Below are 19,558 nucleotides of genomic sequence, written 5' to 3' on the forward strand. Positions count from 1 at the left end.
GAGAACAACACATAAATTGATATGAAAAGTCTCTGAATATGATTATTTCTTGCGAGATAGCTACTTAGCGATGATAAATAGCAAACACATATATCATTTACCTAATCGATACAGTATTAACTGATATTTTAACAGAATAATGTACTGCTAAAATATCAGCAAATCAATGTATGTCTATTTTAAAAAATCTCTCACCCTCTCATACAGCTTATATTTTACTACAAAATCTACAATTTTACAGTAAAAGCGGGTCTTTTATAAATGGATTTTATTTTCATTAAAAAATTATATTCAAAGACAGCTTTTGCCCGTAAATAATAAACTCCAAATCCAAAATTTATTATGATTTACCAAAACAAACTTAAGCCACGTCTACATTCTCGTCAAAACGACAGCTGCCGCGAACATAAAATTCATTTATGAATCATTTCATTCATCATCATTAATCATTATTTCGCCAAGAAATAAATATCTATATGAATAAACTCTGGATTATTGCATTCGACAAGTACTAACACTACTGCATTGTGGACATGTACAATAAATATTACGAGCAGCACAAGGGTGAAGCTAAATCTATTAACGACTAAATGTAAAATCTATTGTAAAATCCTGTTGGAAACTATTTTCGGAGACATTAGGAACCATTGGAATCCATTAACTAACGCTAACTTTTGTTTTTCCATCGAATGCCGCGCGAGCGCACTACCATTTTCAAAAAAACTTATCGCGACAATTTTCTCATAATTAATCCGTGTTTTTCCTGCACGACTGTACTGACAAAAAAAGAAATAGCCAAGAAATACCTAATCTCAAATTCACACCAAAACACCCAAACTTTTATTAATACCCTCATTCCAATACAAAACTTCGCTATCGCGCATTCCTGAGCCGCGGCTCAATCTTCTGCGCACTCTTCTTAAAGTGCTTCTCTTTCTTGACTCTTTCTTTCTTCTTTTTCGGCGTATCTTCTTCATCCTCACAACTTCCCGCGCTACGTTCTGTATCACTCTTCTTGTCTAGTTCAGCCATGGCATCTTGTATCGCGTTCTCTAGAAGGGTGTTTAGTTTTCTGCTCCTGTAAAGGGTTGGTTAGTTAGAGAGTGTATAATAGGCTTTATAACAGCAAGTTTCTGAATTGAGAATTGATTTGATTAAAGTGTGTGCCAGATAAAAGAAAATATTTAATCAGTAGTTAAATATTGTTTGAGACGTTATTAACATCAAATACTCAATTCAGAATCGGGCCATTAACTAACAGGGCATATTCAAAATCTTCCTATTTAGCTACTTTTCTACAGAGAGAATCGATCAATTTCGCCTGTTTCTCTTTAAAGCTATATTAAAGATCGGCCAGAATTACTCTTCTTTAAAAAAAATGCTCTAGAGAGGGTAATTAACTATTGGAATTGTTTGAGATCCAAATACCAAGAATTTTCTAAAAATTAAAGTAATGCACCAATATTTCGTAGAATAGCTCAGAAATAAATTTATAAAATTTTAACCAAAAAAAAACTACATACACATAGGGATTTAAAACTAAATGAATCATTAAAATAATAAAAATCGCAAATGCTTTACGAGTTCGAGTACAAATATGTATTTGATTTTAGACTTATTTCCATTTGTAACAAATTATAACAACGTCATGTTGGGTTGGGTTAATTTTACATAATATTATATTCTTTTCAGGCTCACGCATACAATTTTTACACAAATTACAACGATGAATATCTTAAATTTTGAAAATTCTACAACTAAATAAATGAATTGATTTTAAAAATAATGAATACAACCTTGAGATCTGATAATTATTTATAACAATAGGTTATTCTTTACACTTTAATACAACAGCCATTAGATGGCGCCACATATCGTTTACAAATATTTCATTCAATAAATATTTGTTAATTTTCACATGTAATATTGTTGTTACATAACACGGACAAACGATATACAGAGCACGGACAACATTACTTTCGATCATAATTTCTAAACGATCGGCTCATGTTTTTGAGGTTATGCAAGTATGATTTATATTTCCATGTATAATTTTACATTTGTACATTTATATACTGTTACTTATAGAGTGCATTTTACACACGCTCGAATCTAATCGCGCGTATTTTAAACAACAGGCCTACATCATTTAACCACAATAAACACGTTAGCTACAGTATTTTTACCACTACCAGTGACCCCAAGGGCCCCACAGACCCCGTATCTCGTGCCAACTCACTTCCGATGCTTGGTCCGTGCCGCGTGGTGCGCCTCCAGCCCCTCGGTGAGCGTGAGCAGGCAGTGGTCGGGCACGCAGCTGGGCGGGCGCTCGCCGAACCAGCGCACCGCCCACGCGGCCCCGCGCCGCCCCACCAGCTTGCCGGGCCACGACACGTAGCCGCGCACCGGGCCCCACACCAGGTCCCCGGCGCGGAACTTCGATAGCTCCCCGCGATCCCCACGATCCAAACGCTCCAAACGCTCCCCACGATCCCCACGATCCACACGATCCTCGCGATCCCCACGCTCTTCGCGCTCCGCGAGCTCTCCGTCTGGGGCACACAGGCCAGTTACACTCTCCGGCATACAACTTGGCAAGTACGTGATCATGGATTGAATTTGGTAAAACCATTTGTGGGTATCGCTCAATATGATCGGAAAATAAGTTGCTAGTTTTGTTTGAAGTATTCTGGACAGTTTATGACTCGGCCTTATTGATTACTTTCATCAATTATTTTTAATCATTTCGTAACATAATTTGCCAATTTTTTGTTTTTGAACCGCTCATCATTTTTGATAGCAGAGCAAGTAAAAGAGCAGGACCTCTTATTTTTTAATTATTATCATCATTAATCATATCCATTGAGAAGAGAAAGGGGAAATTTGAATTTGAAAGGGGGAATTTAAACTATTTTAAGAACAAAATATGTCTCTTGCCAAGTTATATGCCAGAGACTGTAATCGTACCCGGGATCTGACACCATGCCTCCACCAATGATCGACCGATGGTGTTTATCTTAGCGTTGTGTATAGCCTATGCAACTTTATCGGTGAAAATAACAATATTTTTCACTTAGAAATAGATAGGAAACTTTAAAAAATGCAAAACAAATTGACTTAAACTTTTGATAGAGCAAAGTGCATAGAAAATAATATTTTTACAAGCCCAAGTAATGAAACAGAAACATTTAAAAATTTTAGGTATTCTGTAAATTTAACTGCTTAATATTATGGTCTCTTACTTTGCTTACTAATGCACAGGTAAAATACTTTTGGAATTAACTTATGGCTCTGATTTTGATTTACTTTTTCGTCGTACTATAATAAGTTGCAAGGGCTATACTATAAATATGAAGATGAACATATTTTGTGCGATACATGATTTACAAGCTCAGAGGTAGCGTTAACATTTGAGAAGCTTAAAGTTAAACAGGATGCTTTAGACAATTCTTTGCAAATGTTATGTGGGTGAAATTGTAAGGAAATTATTCTGTTGGCTTTTGGAAGTCTTAAAAAAATGTGCAAAAATATATATATATATATTTTTTTTATGGATTACAAAATGAAGTTTTATTGCATTTTGTTCCAAAAGCCAAAGAATTACAACGAAATTAATATACACAGAAGGAATGATTATTCACAATGTTACAGTAATATGAAAAGTGCTTACTTACAATGAACATATGGAATGATGGCTGTATAATGATGCGTTAGTAATGGAATCCCAATTTGTGAGCCAATTTTTAGTTACTTCGAGTGCAATGGAAAGCAAAGGAAGGTCCCAAGCGAATGCGTCGACGATCGTATTGGTTTCCACTGCACCGTTACAGATGTATCTTGTATTAACCCAACCAAAGGAAAACCAACCAAATCGCCCTACGAGCCAGCTGAAATATACGATAGGACACATCAATACATATTCATACCGGACGCAATACAAGAACCGTGAACGACGCCGCAAATACGCAAACCAATACAAGACACAACATTAGAAATTTTGAATTTAGTTAGCTGTGACGTAAGCGTGATATGGGCATCCGTTATTAGTAGATAGAATTGTGAGTCCAATTTCGTTTTAAATTTTAGTGTACATATACCAAGGTATAAGAGCAATGAGTGGTGCTTTGAGAGCAAGCGTTTAGCGTAAGCCGACTTACCGTGCCCGGAGCCTAGGTGCCTATCGTACACCTTTTGTATATCCGAACTGGTCCCTTGATAGTGTCGGTTGTTTTTGTCTTGTATCATATCGAATTCTATATCTTTGACCATGTAGTTTGTCCGCATGATTTTCTCATTTCTGTATGGGGTTTCAAAGTCATTTTTTCTCTTGTAACTTTGCGGTCTGTCGTAGAGATTAGACCCCATTGGTATTAAATGTTGGTGTTGACTCGTCATGGTCGACGGTCCCATGTTATTGTAGGGCATTTCCGTCGATTCGACCGGATTGTGAGCGCGGTTCTGCCGCATCATTTGTATGTTTGATAGTATATTGTCTGGAATTGGGAAATTTTATGCTTATTGTATTGGATTTATATCCGTAACATGTTAGATTATAAATATTGTATTCTGTTACGACTGAAAGTTCGGATGGAAACAAGGAAATTAGTCTCACTTGACATAGCGCTCAACTAAATTATTAAAAAGTATATTTTGTACGCTACAAGGGGTTAAGGGACCTACATTTAATAATATAATTTCTAGAGAAGGGACAGCGCAATATTTTTCTTGTTAACTAGTGATAGAATATAAATATTTAGTCCTTATAATAGAATCACAGTTTGCCAAGCTTAAGCTATGTTTTTATATGCTTTGTGTGCTGTAATAATTCCCGACACCGAAAATGGACAATGGATGAACAATGCACGTTCAATGATCACCTTCCCCAAACAGATGAAAATCCACGTTAGTATAAATAATTAAATAATATATACAAATATACAAGAGTAGCATTTACAATGTGAAATTTTAAAGAAAGAGATGGTTTGGTTGAGCAATAAGGCCTTTTTGTACAAATGACGTCTTTTTGTTACATCATCTTAATATATATAAATCTCGTGTCACAATGTTTGTCCTCAATGGACTCCTAAACCACTTAACCGATTATAATAAAATTCACACACCATGTGCAGTTTGATCCAACTTGAGAGATAGGATAGGTTTTATCCCGGAAATCCCACGGGAAAGGGAACTATGTGGGGTTTTCTATGAAAACGCGGGCGAAGCCGCGGGCGGAAAGCTAGTTTATTATAATAATGTTTATACAAAAAAGTATATAAATAAATGTACATAATATCTAAATGAAAGTCGTGCTCATTACACCAGTTATAATTCAATTGTCAAATTGTCTTTTATCAATTTGTCTCTGTTTGTTACAAACATTTGATAATCTTCTAAAAAAAGTTAGAGCCAGCGCGCACGAGCAACTTTGTCTCCGCAACTATTTTGTCTCTCCCATCAATTTGTATTAGATAGGGAGGCGAAGAGGGGAATTTTCTGCAATACTCGAGCGTGGCAGTTTAAGATATGAGAGATACCTTAGACCTAATAGAACAAACTTTTTCACTATTTAGCTCTATATGTAGTGACGCGCGCCTAGGATAGACGATCAGATTAATAAAAAAAAATCGATAGTCTGAAATACCCGAGCGCGTCAGATTAAGATATTGGGGGTTGATTTTAGTGTTTTAAGACTAAATTTAATTAATCTGACCATAAGTCCTTGACGCCGCCGAGTTATAGGGTCACGAACTTGTAAAAAAAAAACGTTAACCCGGCATTCTCGAGCGCGATTTTATTTATTTTTATTTTGAAGAATATAATCTAAAACTTACTAAAAACACAAAATCTGCCGGTTTCCGCATGACCGGAAGTCTGGAGGAGCCATTTCGTCTTCCGAAAAACGCGTTGCAGCATATAAGTCGCGAACTTTACTTTTTCAAAAAAAAAATTAAATAAACAAAAAAGGTAATTTTATTTTACAAAAAAAGGTCTCTTTTCATTTTTGTCCAAAGTTTATTTTTTTTTTACTTGAAGCATCATAAAAACTCAAACTCCCGATTTTTTGAGTATATCTCGAAAACTGAGGGTGGTAAGAAAAATTGATATGAAATAACGATGATTAAAAAAAAGAAACCCACAAACCTTTTTCGGTCAGATTAAGAGAACCCACCAACATTTTTATCAGATTAAGAAAATATGCTTTCAGGATACCTAGATAAACCTCCCCTATGAAAATCTGACGCGCTCGAGTATTTCAAAAGGACTTTTTTTTTCTGCATTTTCAAAAATTCATCGTAACTTATCGTCATGCCGTAATCGTCAGTTTTTTTAAGGGGAGCTTTCTTGGGGCCTAATTAACACCCCTTCCGAAAATCTGACGCGCTCGAGTAAATTTTTTTTTTGTGCATTTTTGACGAATTTATATGCCTAGCCCCACCACGCAAACCGGCAGATTAGTATACCGTTGTTATCAGAGGCACTTGGGGCATACGTAGTATGAATATCTGACGCGCTCGAGAATGCCCAAGTAACTGTTTTTTTTTACACTTTTGAAAATCCGTACACGCCAAACCCACCGCTAAAATGGTTTTTACCATAGAAGCTTTTCTTTTCGAAATTATTTTCTCTTTCGATTTTGATAAGTCTCGACGACGCCGTTGAATTACGCCATTTAGCTACCTCGCCTCCCTATCTATATGGGGAGTTGCGTCGCTACGTGCGCGCACTTTCATACTAGCCCATGGCTGGAGAGACAAAATAGTTGCGGAGACAAAGTTGCTCGTGCGCGCTAGCTCTTATTCGAAAATAGAGCGATTTTCAAAAATCTATTAAAGACAACCATTCAAAACATTATCAGGTTAGTAAATAAATAAATATCTAGAACTCACTAGAAGCTTCGGTGTCAGAAGTGACGTCATTTCGCGGTGTCGGCCAAGCGCGCTCCTGCGACTCCGCCATGTCTTGTTCGCTGCTCGACACGCATTGTACCATGCCCTGGAAATTGCGGACATAATTATATTAATACTAAATTAGTAAATAAAAAAATATAATAAACTAGTCCTGTATTAGGCTCTAAAATATTATATAAGCGAAGGTATGTGAGGTTGGATGTTTGTTACTCATTAATACGAATCACGCCACTGTTTTAAAATAGTTATTCTAAACGAATGTAAATAGAATGTAAAAAAGTAAATCAGCATCTGATTTTATTACGATTTCTTAAAAATTATTATATAGAATATCCCAGAATTGATATTTAACTGTTATCTTTGCTGATGTACATTATCATTTAATTTATAAATATGAAAACAAGGAAGGTAAAGAATCGTGAAAACTTTAAATTTAAACTATCAAATGCATAATAAACAAAAACTCACCGAGGAATTAACATCAGCCGGCTCCGGGGACTTAGTAGTCGTGTCCGCGTAATTCCCCTGCGTGGACACACAGCGGCTGCCGTATATCCTCGGGCTGGCCGCTTCAGACGCGCCCAGGGGACTGTGCGTCGTCGTGTCTGGTGGACTACTGCCAGACACACCCTGGTTAGGGGACTTTCCTCCCCTGGGCTGGTTAAGTAAAGTCTGGGTAGAAACAGAGTGCCGCACGTGCGACCCGAAACCCTCCTGATTGAGCAGGGGACTGAACTCGTTCATGAATTTCGCGTAACTTTCCGAATTTTCCACCTTCTCCTCTATGACTAAGTTCCGTTCTTTATCTTCTACGTTCTCTTGCATCTGTATGAAATTCCTCTTTTGATTTGTCTGTTTGTTGAGGAGAACGTTCTGGTCGATGTTGAAACGGGACGAATTACCGCCTTGTAAGTTAGTCGTGATTTGCGTGTTATTCGAATTCGAGACTAGGGTAGTTTGCTGTTGTACTATAGTAGTGTTCTGTTGCACAAATGTCGAATTGCTCCTGTTATTCGACGCTGATGGTATAGACACCTGTTTAGGCGATAACGGAACCATTAACGTTTGACCAATCTGATTAGTCTGGATAAACTCCTGCGCTTGAACATTCCCTGATCTCACTTGAGGATTCTGGTTAAACGTCACATTTGTCGGGCTGAGATTCGCGAGTAAAGGACTCAGTTGCCCGTTAAAATTCGGACTATTAACCATCACTTGACTGTTTGGTGATAAAAATTGCGCTCCAGGACTATGTTGGGATTGGATAATCTTTCCTTGTTGGTTCTGTCGAATGACAACGCCGCTATTAGTGCCCGCTGTGAAAACACCCGGATTTTGAACCGGTGTGAGGACATTCTGTCCATTGACCGTCTGCAGTTGCAACTGCATCGGCATTCCTGTTGCATTATCTTGTATTATGGTCGTTCCATCTGCAGTCATGACCATTCCACCTAGATTTGGTACGATAAACTGCTGGAATGCGGGGAAATTCGACATTACATTACTTGCATTGTTTATTAAATTGACTGGTTGTAATAAATTAATTTGTTGTGATGGAGACGTATTTGTGATGATTTGTTGTGATCCAAAGTTGCTTGTGTTTCCCTGACCGTTCATAACGATATGTGCGGGTGTTCCCGACTTTCCAGGGACTATAGTTAGCGCTTGTAACATTGGTGTTGGTGATATATTGTTTGTGGGCGACAGCTGGAAACCGCGTGGGGAAAATTGTGGACTAGTGTTATGCTGTGGCGAAGAATGTACCATAATGTTGTTGGGATTCTGTTGCGGCGCAGCTATTTGTAAAACGTTTGTAATATTCGCCGTTTGGCTCTTCTTTTTCTTGCTCCTCTTTTTAATGCTTTCAGGCGACAGCATGGCTACACCCTGTACGAAACTTTGGCCATTTTTAACTTCGATTTGTCTAGACGTTTCGGTGGACGATTGTCCAGATACAAGTCCGCCTGCTACAATCTGAGGAAGTACAGTATTTTGTTGAACGACTTGGCCATCGACAGCCATCATTGGTGGTTGTATAACGAATGGCGTTTGCAGAGTATTGACCACAACAGTAGGTTGATTTACCATGGGTTGTACACCGCCCACCGCCGGCACTACTTGTGTTACTGAAGAAGTAACATTTGTAACCGCATTCGAGCCAATTTGGGACATGGCTGTTGTATTTTTAGGCGGAGGCGGTGGCATATGGTTACTAGTCACGATTATCTGCCCAGTAGAAGATATAAGTATCTGTCCTGGCGTTGTCCTCTTTCCAATCTGTGTTAACGACGTGCTTTGAGCATTACTAGTTTCCGGTTTAGAAGGCAAACTGCTTATCACGTTTTGAACCATTTCTAGCGGTGATTTAGAGATCATATTCTGAGCTGTTGTGCCCGCGATATGTAGAGGATAGCTCGTAGGCAGATTTACGGAATTTATAAACGGATCTGGTTGGTTATTCGGTATAGCATACGTAGTGGCTAAATTAACGCTAGGAGGCGGTGGTGGTCGAATAAAGTTAGCTTGTGATGCATTAATTGATGTAGTGGCTGTGTTCGCTTTGCCAGCAAGCACTGACGTCACAGTATCTCTAATTACTGAGAAACTCGCCATAGTTGTGATATATGTTTGTATGTAATTCGTTTGTATCAACGAATAAGGCGGTCCACCACCCAAGTGTGGCGGCGGGCAATATCCAGGCATCGTATTTTCATACCTTTTCTTCGATTCTAGCTTCATCATCTCCTGTCGCAGACTGGGCTTAACTCCAACCATTGATATGTTATCTACTTCCATTAGATTCTTATTTACATTGTGATTTGATATGAAATGCATCATTTGAGTGCCAGATATTTGGTTGGGTGGTCCTGGAGAATTATATGGATATGCTTGACTGTTTGGAGTTGGCGGATTGCTGTTGAAGTTATCTCTGCACGAGCCAGGGTTCGAATACGCTGGACTTGGCATCGGGAATGTACAATTCTGGTGTGAACTGCTGCTGCCACTGTGAGGAGTATCCGTACTCCGAGAACTGTTCGAAAGAGTCGGCGAAGGTTCTGGAGGCTGCAGTGTTTCTGTTGGCGACACATTACTAGTGCTAACGATACCAGCTTGAATCGGACCACAGTTCTCGTTCGAAATAACATTCCTTTCGATGAACGTTGACGATGTCACAGGACTCTCGTCGAAATGTTTCGGGCTCGATGTGGATGTATCCATATCGTGATAGATATTTTTATGATATTTAGTCCTCATTTGGTTCTCTGTTCCGTCTGTATTTTTAAACGGCACATTGCAGCCTTTGTAACACTGCGGCATCATGTGTTCTTGAACTTTATCTGGCACTACACTGCTATCTGGCGTATTAGGTGATGGAGAAGAATTTATATTGTTTCTAAAAACATTGATTGGCTCATATTGCTTCATAGATTTACATGTTGGTACTTTATCTTGTCCCTGCGGATTGTAAGAGCTAGTTGAAGGTTCGTACGGATGACCTTCGAATGTAGCGTTAGGGCCCACTTGTCTTGAAATTGTATTATTTAATAACGCCGTCTGTTGTGCCAAATATCCGCTAGGATCGTCCATAAACGACGGAACATTATTTCCCATAACATCATCACAGGTTTTCTTTTGTTCTTGCAAGAATTTCATGCCGTTATTACCATATACCATTTGTTTGTTTTCTAGTTGGTTGTTTTTCTTTTTGGGTGTCTTAGTACCTTTGCCTTTCTTTTTGTTGAGATCCATATTCGGCCACTGTTGGCCCATCATGTTGTAATGCTGTGGTAAGGGAGGTACTCTGGAACACATGCCTTGATTAATAGATGATTGATCATTAGCAAATTGTGCCGTTGGAGGTGGTTCGTCATTATTCATTTCATAATCCATATTATCCAACTTTTGCAACTTTGGACTTGCACTCGTCAAAGAATTCGGAGTGCTCGTTTCAGTTCTCTTAACTTGCCACGGCGGTGTTTTTGCTGAATTAGTTTTCACGACGGTCCCGTTCTGTATCACCAGCTGATTCTGTGGCAAGTACTGGTTCTGAACAAGTTGCTTATTTTGATTGACGTTATCCGCCATCTGTGTTTTGTATCCCTTCATGACTTCAATCTGTTTCTGATTTCTTTGTATGAAGATTTGCTGCTGTTCGTTGATCTTTTGCATCACTTCGGGTGTAAGCGGTTGGTTCAAACCGCAGTATATTTGAGACTCTTCCTTCATTTGTTTTGCTAGCACTTCTTTCTCTTCCTCTTTGCGTTCTGGTTCAACTACATTTTGTGGCATCACATTCATTGCATTTTTAACATTCGCTTGTTTGTTGAAACTTGTATTGACGCCTATAATTTGTCCATTCGTACCTAGTACGGGTAGGCCAACATTAAGAGCGGGGTTAGGCATTGGCTGATTTAATTTCTGATTGACCTCCATATTATCTGGATGCTGGGATATCCATCCACTGCTAACTGTAAGATAGTGTGAACTTCTTTGTATATGAGTTTCTTGTTTTGTCTCATCCACAACGTTAAGCATATTTTGTTGAGGATAAGGTACACAGGCCTGATTCATTGGACGTTGAACTATCGAACCCGGCGATGCTGTTCTTTTCTGATCCTCCAGGGACTGAAAAGAGAAACATACCTTTAAGTATATCAACATTATACAACAATATTTCTACCCTTATCACTTGGTAAAGTACGTCTTAATCAAAACATTGAGATCACCATTGATCGATAAAACATTTCATGATTGAGCTGGCCTTTCAACATCAACGTATTTGGCTACCAACTACAGCACATTGTGACAAACAAGTACATATCACATGTAAATGGAACATAAACGATTCACAAGAATTCATGTATGTGTAATAAAAATAAAGGATCGCCGCAGGCACCGCTGCTGGCACCGTCTCAGCTCTTATCGCGGCCATGAATACGTAATGCGCTGCACCCTAACACATTTAACTGTATTTAATATACTATTTTGTCCTTCGAGTTTGTTTACTATAAGTGTGTAGGTTCAAACTATGTTTTTTTTATTTAATGTTATTTTTATAAAACATAGATCGAATACTTTTCTGGTCTACTGGTGTCAGACTATGAGAGAATTAACTTTTCCGTTCCAAACTAATTACTTACTCTCTCAATAAAGTACATATTTATATTTGAAAATTTTTCTTGTTAATAAATTATTATCAAAGTAACATATTGCAAGTCAAAAATGCGCCTTGCCATCTTCTATAAAGGATCCAAATATTAATCAATCTAAACGAACTGAAAAAAGAAATTCGTTCAATAATCATCTAAGAAAATACATGTATCCTTTGCATCTCGATCTCAATGTCTCTTATCCACAAAGTTTTTTTTTATTGCAACCCCGGCAATGGAGCAGGCGACCCACTTGATGGTAGGTGATGGTCGCCGCCCATGACAGTTCACAGCATTAGGGAACGTATTGCCGGTTTTGAGGTGGAAGAAGGCTTTTGAGGTGGGTATAGGCTTTTTTCTTGAAGTTATTAAAACGTCTCAATCCACACTGAATTTGTCAACAATGTATGACGACTGGTGTCACAAAGTTATCAAATGATTAATACCTTGAATTCATTGAGCGGCCTCTCCCTCTGCACCATCATCTGCGAGACGCTCATGTTGGGCGCGAGTCCAGCACGCTTCTTCATCTTCTTTTTGGCGGGGTCCACTGCGCCTGTAATGTAATGCATTCGTGTTGTGTGTTAATTAACAGTTTTTTTAAAACCAGTTTTTGATAGAAACAAATAAACATACATGCATACAGAAGAAACACCACATCCATACTAATATTATAAATGCGAAAGTAACTCTGTCTGTCTTTCTGTTACTCAATCACGCCTAAACTACTAAACCAATTTTCATGAAATTTGGTTTAGATACCCAAGAAAGGACATAGGCTACTTTTTATCCAGGGAAAATGACGCAATCCCGGAAATCCCGCGGGAACGGGAACTATGCGGGTTTTCTATGACTGCGCGGGCGAAGCCGCGGACGGAAACCTAGTAATTCATAAATTGACACGAAAAGTTAACAGTTAATTAGCCTACGTTTACAAGATAGGAAATCAAATCAAATCAAATCAAATCTGTTTATTTGCACGTATATGGTCATACAAAGGTGTTAATATACAATATTTATATCACATATATGATAAATGGCGTGCAAAAATTTTTGAAAGTACAAATAAATAAAATTATCAATAATATAGGTACACATTAATACATTCAATCAACAAAAAACAAAAAAAAAAAGATAATAAATTACAAAATACATACAAAATTACAATTAAATTATATTAAAACTCATACATTAATGTCATTATCGTTCAAATATTCCTTAACACTATAATAATTTTTAGCTTTTTTTCTTTCTTTAGGAAAGAAAAGAAAGAAAGATTTGATGATTTTGATGATTTTTTAATTCGATCTCTGCAAGCCGCTGATAAACAGAGAAAACAGATTATCTGTACAAGTTTCAAGGCTTTAAACCATAATTAAATTAATCATTTAAACTCAAAAGTTAGCTTTAACTTCAAAACAATTAGCGTTAATCAATTTAATTTTTAACAAACATCCAACACAAACTTCTTCACAATCTAATTCAATTAGAAAGTAATTCAGTCTATTAATAAGTTCAACAAAATAATTTATGGTGTGTTTTGTTCAGAATCAATAATTATTTAATTAAAAAAATATACGGCTATTGAAAAACGGTTCTAAATACTTTACGAATAAAGTCTTTATTCAATTGACATTCACTAATCCAAAACGTACTTCTATACTAGGTGTTGTAAAATGACCTTTCAATCACTAATCAATAAAGCTTATGTTCAATAAACATTCACTAATCCCAAACGTCGTAACACATTAGCTCTTGTAAAATGAACTTTTAATCACTTATGAATAAGGTCCGTATTCAAATAACGCCTACTAACCCAAAACATCCTAACATGCCCGAAATCGCAAAATGACCTTTTAATCACCCTGCCATAAAGCCTAAAATCAATTAGCATTCGCTAATCCCAAACGTTCTATCACAAGCGCCATCGAAAAATGACCTTTACATAACCGACACATAAAGTCTATAATCAATTATTAACGGTCACTTTAATTTATATTTTTTGGTTTTTTATGGCATTCAAATGCTTTATAAATATAAATTTATAAAGAATAGAAAAAATTCGATCACGAGGCGGGACTTGAACCCGCATCCTTCGCGCCATTCCGGGGCGGATGCCTAACCAACTCAGCCACTCGTGACCCGCCTGAGCAATCGAACTTATTCTATCCTTTCAGTTTTTTTTTATGTGTCTTAAGGGACACACCGCGAGCCATCTATTGAGATGATTTAACAACCATCTCAACCAATATGAAGCACTTTTCAGTGAATACAATATTGTAACGATGGAACACGACCTTTTCTTGAATTTATATTTTTTGGTTTTTTATGGCATTCAAATGCTTTATAAATTTATATTTATAAAGAATAGAAAAAATTCGATCACGAGGCGGGACTTGAACCCGCATCCTTCGCGCCATTCCGGGGCGGATGCCTAACCAACTCAGCCACTCGTGACCCGCCTGAGCAATCGAACTTATTCTATCCTTTCAGTTTTTTTTTTATGTGTCTTAAGGGACACACCGCGAGCCATCTATTGAGATGATTTAACAACCATCTCAACCAATATGAAGCACTTTTCAGTGAATACAATATTGTAACGATGGAACACGACCTTTTCTTGAATTTATATTTTTTGGTTTTTTATGGCATTCAAATGCTTTATAAATATAAATTTATAAAGAATAGAAAAAATTCGATCACGAGGCGGGACTTGAACCCGCATCCTTCGCGCCATTCCGGGGCGGATGCCTAACCAACTCAGCCACTCGTGACCCGCCTGAGCAATCGAACTTATTCTATCCTTTCAGTTTTTTTTTATGTGTCTTAAGGGACACACCGCGAGCCATCTATTGAGATGATTTAACAACCATCTCAACCAATATGAAGCACTTTTCAGTGAATACAATATTGTAACGATGGAACACGACCTTTTCTTGAATTTATATTTTTTGGTTTTTTATGGCATTCAAATGCTTTATAAATATAAATTTATAAAGAATAGAAAAAATTCGATCACGAGGCGGGACTTGAACCCGCATCCTTCGCGCCATTCCGGGGCGGATGCCTAACCAACTCAGCCACTCGTGACCCGCCTGAGCAATCGAACTTATTCTATCCTTTCAGTTTTTTTTTATGTGTCTTAAGGGACACACCGCGAGCCATCTATTGAGATGATTTAACAACCATCTCAACCAATATGAAGCACTTTTCAGTGAATACAATATTGTAACGATGGAACACGACCTTTTCTTGAATTTATATTTTTTGGTTTTTTATGGCATTCAAATGCTTTATAAATATAAATTTATAAAGCATAGAAAAAATTCGATCACGAGGCGGGACTTGAACCCGCATCCTTCGCGCCATTCCGGGGCGGATGCCTAACCAACTCAGCCACTCGTGACCCGCCTGAGCAATCGAACTTATTCTATCCTTTCAGTTTTTTTTTTATGTGTCTTAAGGGACACACCGCGAGCCATCTATTGAGATGATTTAACAACCATCTCAACCAATATGAAGCACTTTTCAGTGAATACAATATTGTAACGATGGAACACGACCTTTTCTTGAATTTATATTTTTTGGTTTTTTATGGCATTCAAATGCTTTATAAATATAAATTTATAAAGAATAGAAAAAATTCGATCACGAGGCGGGACTTGAACCCGCATCCTTCGCGCCATTCCGGGGCGGATGCCTAACCAACTCAGCCACTCGTGACCCGCCTGAGCAATCGAACTTATTCTATCCTTTCAGTTTTTTTTTTATGTGTCTTAAGGGACACACCGCGAGCCATCTATTGAGATGATTTAACAACCATCTCAACCAATATGAAGCACTTTTCAGTGAATACAATATTGTAACGATGGAACACGACCTTTTCTTGAATTTATATTTTTTGGTTTTTTATGGCATTCAAATGCTTTATAAATATAAATTTATAAAGAATAGAAAAAATTCGATCACGAGGCGGGACTTGAACCCGCATCCTTCGCGCCATTCCGGGGCGGATGCCTAACCAACTCAGCCACTCGTGACCCGCCTGAGCAATCGAACTTATTCTATCCTTTCAGTTTTTTTTATGTGTCTTAAGGGACACACCGCGAGCCATCTATTGAGATGATTTAACAACCATCTCAACCAATATGAAGCACTTTTCAGTGAATACAATATTGTAACGATGGAACACGACCTTTTCTTGAATTTATATTTTTTGGTTTTTTATGGCATTCAAATGCTTTATAAATATAAATTTATAAAGAATAGAAAAAATTCGATCACGAGGCGGGACTTGAACCCGCATCCTTCGCGCCATTCCGGGGCGGATGCCTAACCAACTCAGCCACTCGTGACCCGCCTGAGCAATCGAACTTATTCTATCCTTTCAGTTTTTTTTTATGTGTCTTAAGGGACACACCGCGAGCCATCTATTGAGATGATTTAACAACCATCTCAACCAATATGAAGCACTTTTCAGTGAATACAATATTGTAACGATGGAACACGACCTTTTCTTGAATTTATATTTTTTGGTTTTTTATGGCATTCAAATGCTTTATAAATATAAATTTATAAAGAATAGAAAAAATTCGATCACGAGGCGGGACTTGAACCCGCATCCTTCGCGCCATTCCGGGGCGGATGCCTAACCAACTCAGCCACTCGTGACCCGCCTGAGCAATCGAACTTATTCTATCCTTTCAGTTTTTTTTATGTGTCTTAAGGGACACACCGCGAGCCATCTATTGAGATGATTTAACAACCATCTCAACCAATATGAAGCACTTTTCAGTGAATACAATATTGTAACGATGGAACACGACCTTTTCTTGAATTTATATTTTTTGGTTTTTTATGGCATTCAAATGCTTTATAAATATAAATTTATAAAGTTTAAAGGTTGAGATGGTTGTTAAATCATCTCAATAGATGGCTCGCGGTGTGTCCCTTAAGACACATAAAAAAAAACTGAAAGGATAGAATAAGTTCGATTGCTCAGGCGGGTCACGAGTGGCTGAGTTGGTTAGGCATCCGCCCCGGAATGGCGCGAAGGATGCGGGTTCAAGTCCCGCCTCGTGATCGAATTTTTTCTATTCTTTATAAATTTATATTTATAAAGCATTTGAATGCCATAAAAAACCAAAAAATATAAATTCAAGAAAAGGTCGTGTTCCATCGTTACAATATTGTATTCACTGAAAAGTGCTTCATATTGGTTGAGATGGTTGTTAAATCATCTCAATAGATGGCTCGCGGTGTGTCCCTTAAGACACATAAAAAAAACTGAAAGGATAGAATAAGTTCGATTGCTCAGGCGGGTCACGAGTGGCTGAGTTGGTTAGGCATCCGCCCCGGAATGGCGCGAAGGATGCGGGTTCAAGTCCCGCCTCGTGATCGAATTTTTTCTATTCTTTATAAATTTATATTTATAAAGCATTTGAATGCCATAAAAAACCAAAAAATATAAATTCAAGAAAAGGTCGTGTTCCATCGTTACAATATTGTATTCACTGAAAAGTGCTTCATATTGGTTGAGATGGTTGTTAAATCATCTCAATAGATGGCTCGCGGTGTGTCCCTTAAGACACATAAAAAAAACTGAAAGGATAGAATAAGTTCGATTGCTCAGGCGGGTCACGAGTGGCTGAGTTGGTTAGGCATCCGCCCCGGAATGGCGCGAAGGATGCGGGTTCAAGTCCCGCCTCGTGATCGAATTTTTTCTATTCTTTATAAATTTATATTTATAAAGCATTTGAATGCCATAAAAAACCAAAAAATATAAATTCAAGAAAAGGTCGTGTTCCATCGTTACAATATTGTATTCACTGAAAAGTGCTTCATATTGGTTGAGATGGTTGTTAAATCATCTCAATAGATGGCTCGCGGTGTGTCCCTTAAGACACATAAAAAAAACTGAAAGGATAGAATAAGTTCGATTGCTCAGGCGGGTCACGAGTGGCTGAGTTGGTTAGGCATCCGCCCCGGAATGGCGCGAAGGATGCGGGTTCAAGTCCCGCCTCGTGATCGAATTTTTTCTATTCTTTATAAATTTATAACGGTCACTTTAGCTAACATTTCCCGTGTTCGTTCAATCTCTGCTACCAATAAGCCAACACTTGACCTACATGGTGAGGCAAGCGAGAGATCCACTTGGGAGAAAGCAGGTTACCTAACAATGGACTAGCGTTAGTGCACGCACACATGGACATATTGACACAGACATGTTTGGTTATGAATAGGTAAAGATGTGATTTGTATTTTGTTGTGACCCTAAATCGTCTGGAGATATATTATTATATCTATATCACCCAGAATGTTGAAAAAAATATTTTGAATGAATTATTATTTATTACTAATATATTATCTAGTAGTAAATAGTAAATACACTAGTTTGAGTTTGAGTTTATAATCAGCTCGGAATCCTCAAACTTAAACATAGATCAATAAACATACTAAAAGAACAATTCGTTTCGAATTACCAAATTATAAAGCGAACCTAAACATGATTATCCGGTCGGATAATCCCCGAAGCCCGAACAAAAGAATTACACTTAACCAATAAAAAATAAAAACATAATAAAACCAAAACAAAACACGATACAAATTAAAGACATAAAACCGCGGTAATTCTCTAAACGATAACATCAGTCGAGTCATTCAATTTGTAACCCAAAAGTTTATAATACACGGCGATATTATACTAATCACAAATACCAGATGATTATTGATTAAACTTTCAGTTATTACATTTAAAAATGTATTAGTTGTAAGGGAAAAATTATCTGTAGTTGTGTTTACGATTATAATATTTGAACGTATTAGCTTTCTTTGTTTGTTTCTTTAACGGTACATTTACATCAAACGAACATAAGCTAGAGCATTCTTTCGTGATTTTTTAGTGTGGACGAAAACTAGTATTCAGTATTGTTCAGTATTAGAACGTTACATAGAATCTTTTCGAAAATAATTAGTGAAGTTAGAGTTTGCTTTCGCTCGTTTGATGTAAATGCACAGAAATACGCAAATTAAGAATACAAATGAAACGACAATTATTGTATTCTACGTACAAGACAGTAACTAACTCGCAGTCGGCCATGTCCTAAGACTGAGAGAAAGGTCGTCGGGCGACCGACCGCGCGCCTCTAGATCTCCTCTAGACGAATGTAATAGCAGACAATGCACAATCTCCATTGTGCCCGAGACGTCAGCCATTAATACCCGCCCGTTTATAATTTAAAATTCTATCAGCTTCTGTTTCAAGCTGGCAAGTTTATCTTTTTATTATAATGTCGAGTAGGTGTTAGATGAGCGCTTTTGCTTCGCTCTATGAGTACTGCTGTGTAAAGGCTTAATTTGAAGCCCATAATGCAAAGATTAAGAAAGATTTGTAGCATTTTACAGACGTTTACTTATTTTCTAAATTCATAACTATTTCGTCAACAATTAACTAAACTAACAAAATAAGATTTGGATTTGTATTTTTTTTACTGAGATTAT

General features: G+C 37.5%; 1 protein-coding gene across 3 annotated transcripts in view; it reads right to left on the reverse strand.

Annotated features, from left to right (window-relative positions):
• Positions 1 to 214: 214 nt before the first annotated feature.
• LOC123693377 overlaps positions 215 to 19,558 on the reverse strand; it is a 106,932-nt gene continuing 87,588 nt past the window's right edge. Inside the window, exons 4-9 of one of the 3 annotated variants that reach the window (XM_045638449.1) lie at positions 12,505 to 12,614; positions 7,377 to 11,534; positions 6,888 to 6,993; positions 4,158 to 4,493; positions 2,240 to 2,552; positions 215 to 1,078 (exon numbers count right to left, since the gene is read on the reverse strand). In XM_045638449.1, coding sequence (XP_045494405.1) covers positions 874 to 1,078; positions 2,240 to 2,552; positions 4,158 to 4,493; positions 6,888 to 6,993; positions 7,377 to 11,534; positions 12,505 to 12,614 — 5,228 coding nt within the window. In that variant the 3' untranslated portion in view covers positions 215 to 873. The remainder of the gene's footprint in view (positions 1,079 to 2,239; positions 2,553 to 4,157; positions 4,494 to 6,887; positions 6,994 to 7,376; positions 11,535 to 12,504; positions 12,615 to 19,558) is intronic. The other 2 variants (XM_045638450.1, XM_045638451.1) reach the window with 2 other exon arrangements.

This window comes from Colias croceus, chromosome 7 (genome assembly GCF_905220415.1).
Source record: "Colias croceus chromosome 7, ilColCroc2.1".
Lineage (NCBI taxonomy): Eukaryota > Metazoa > Arthropoda > Insecta > Lepidoptera > Pieridae > Colias > Colias croceus.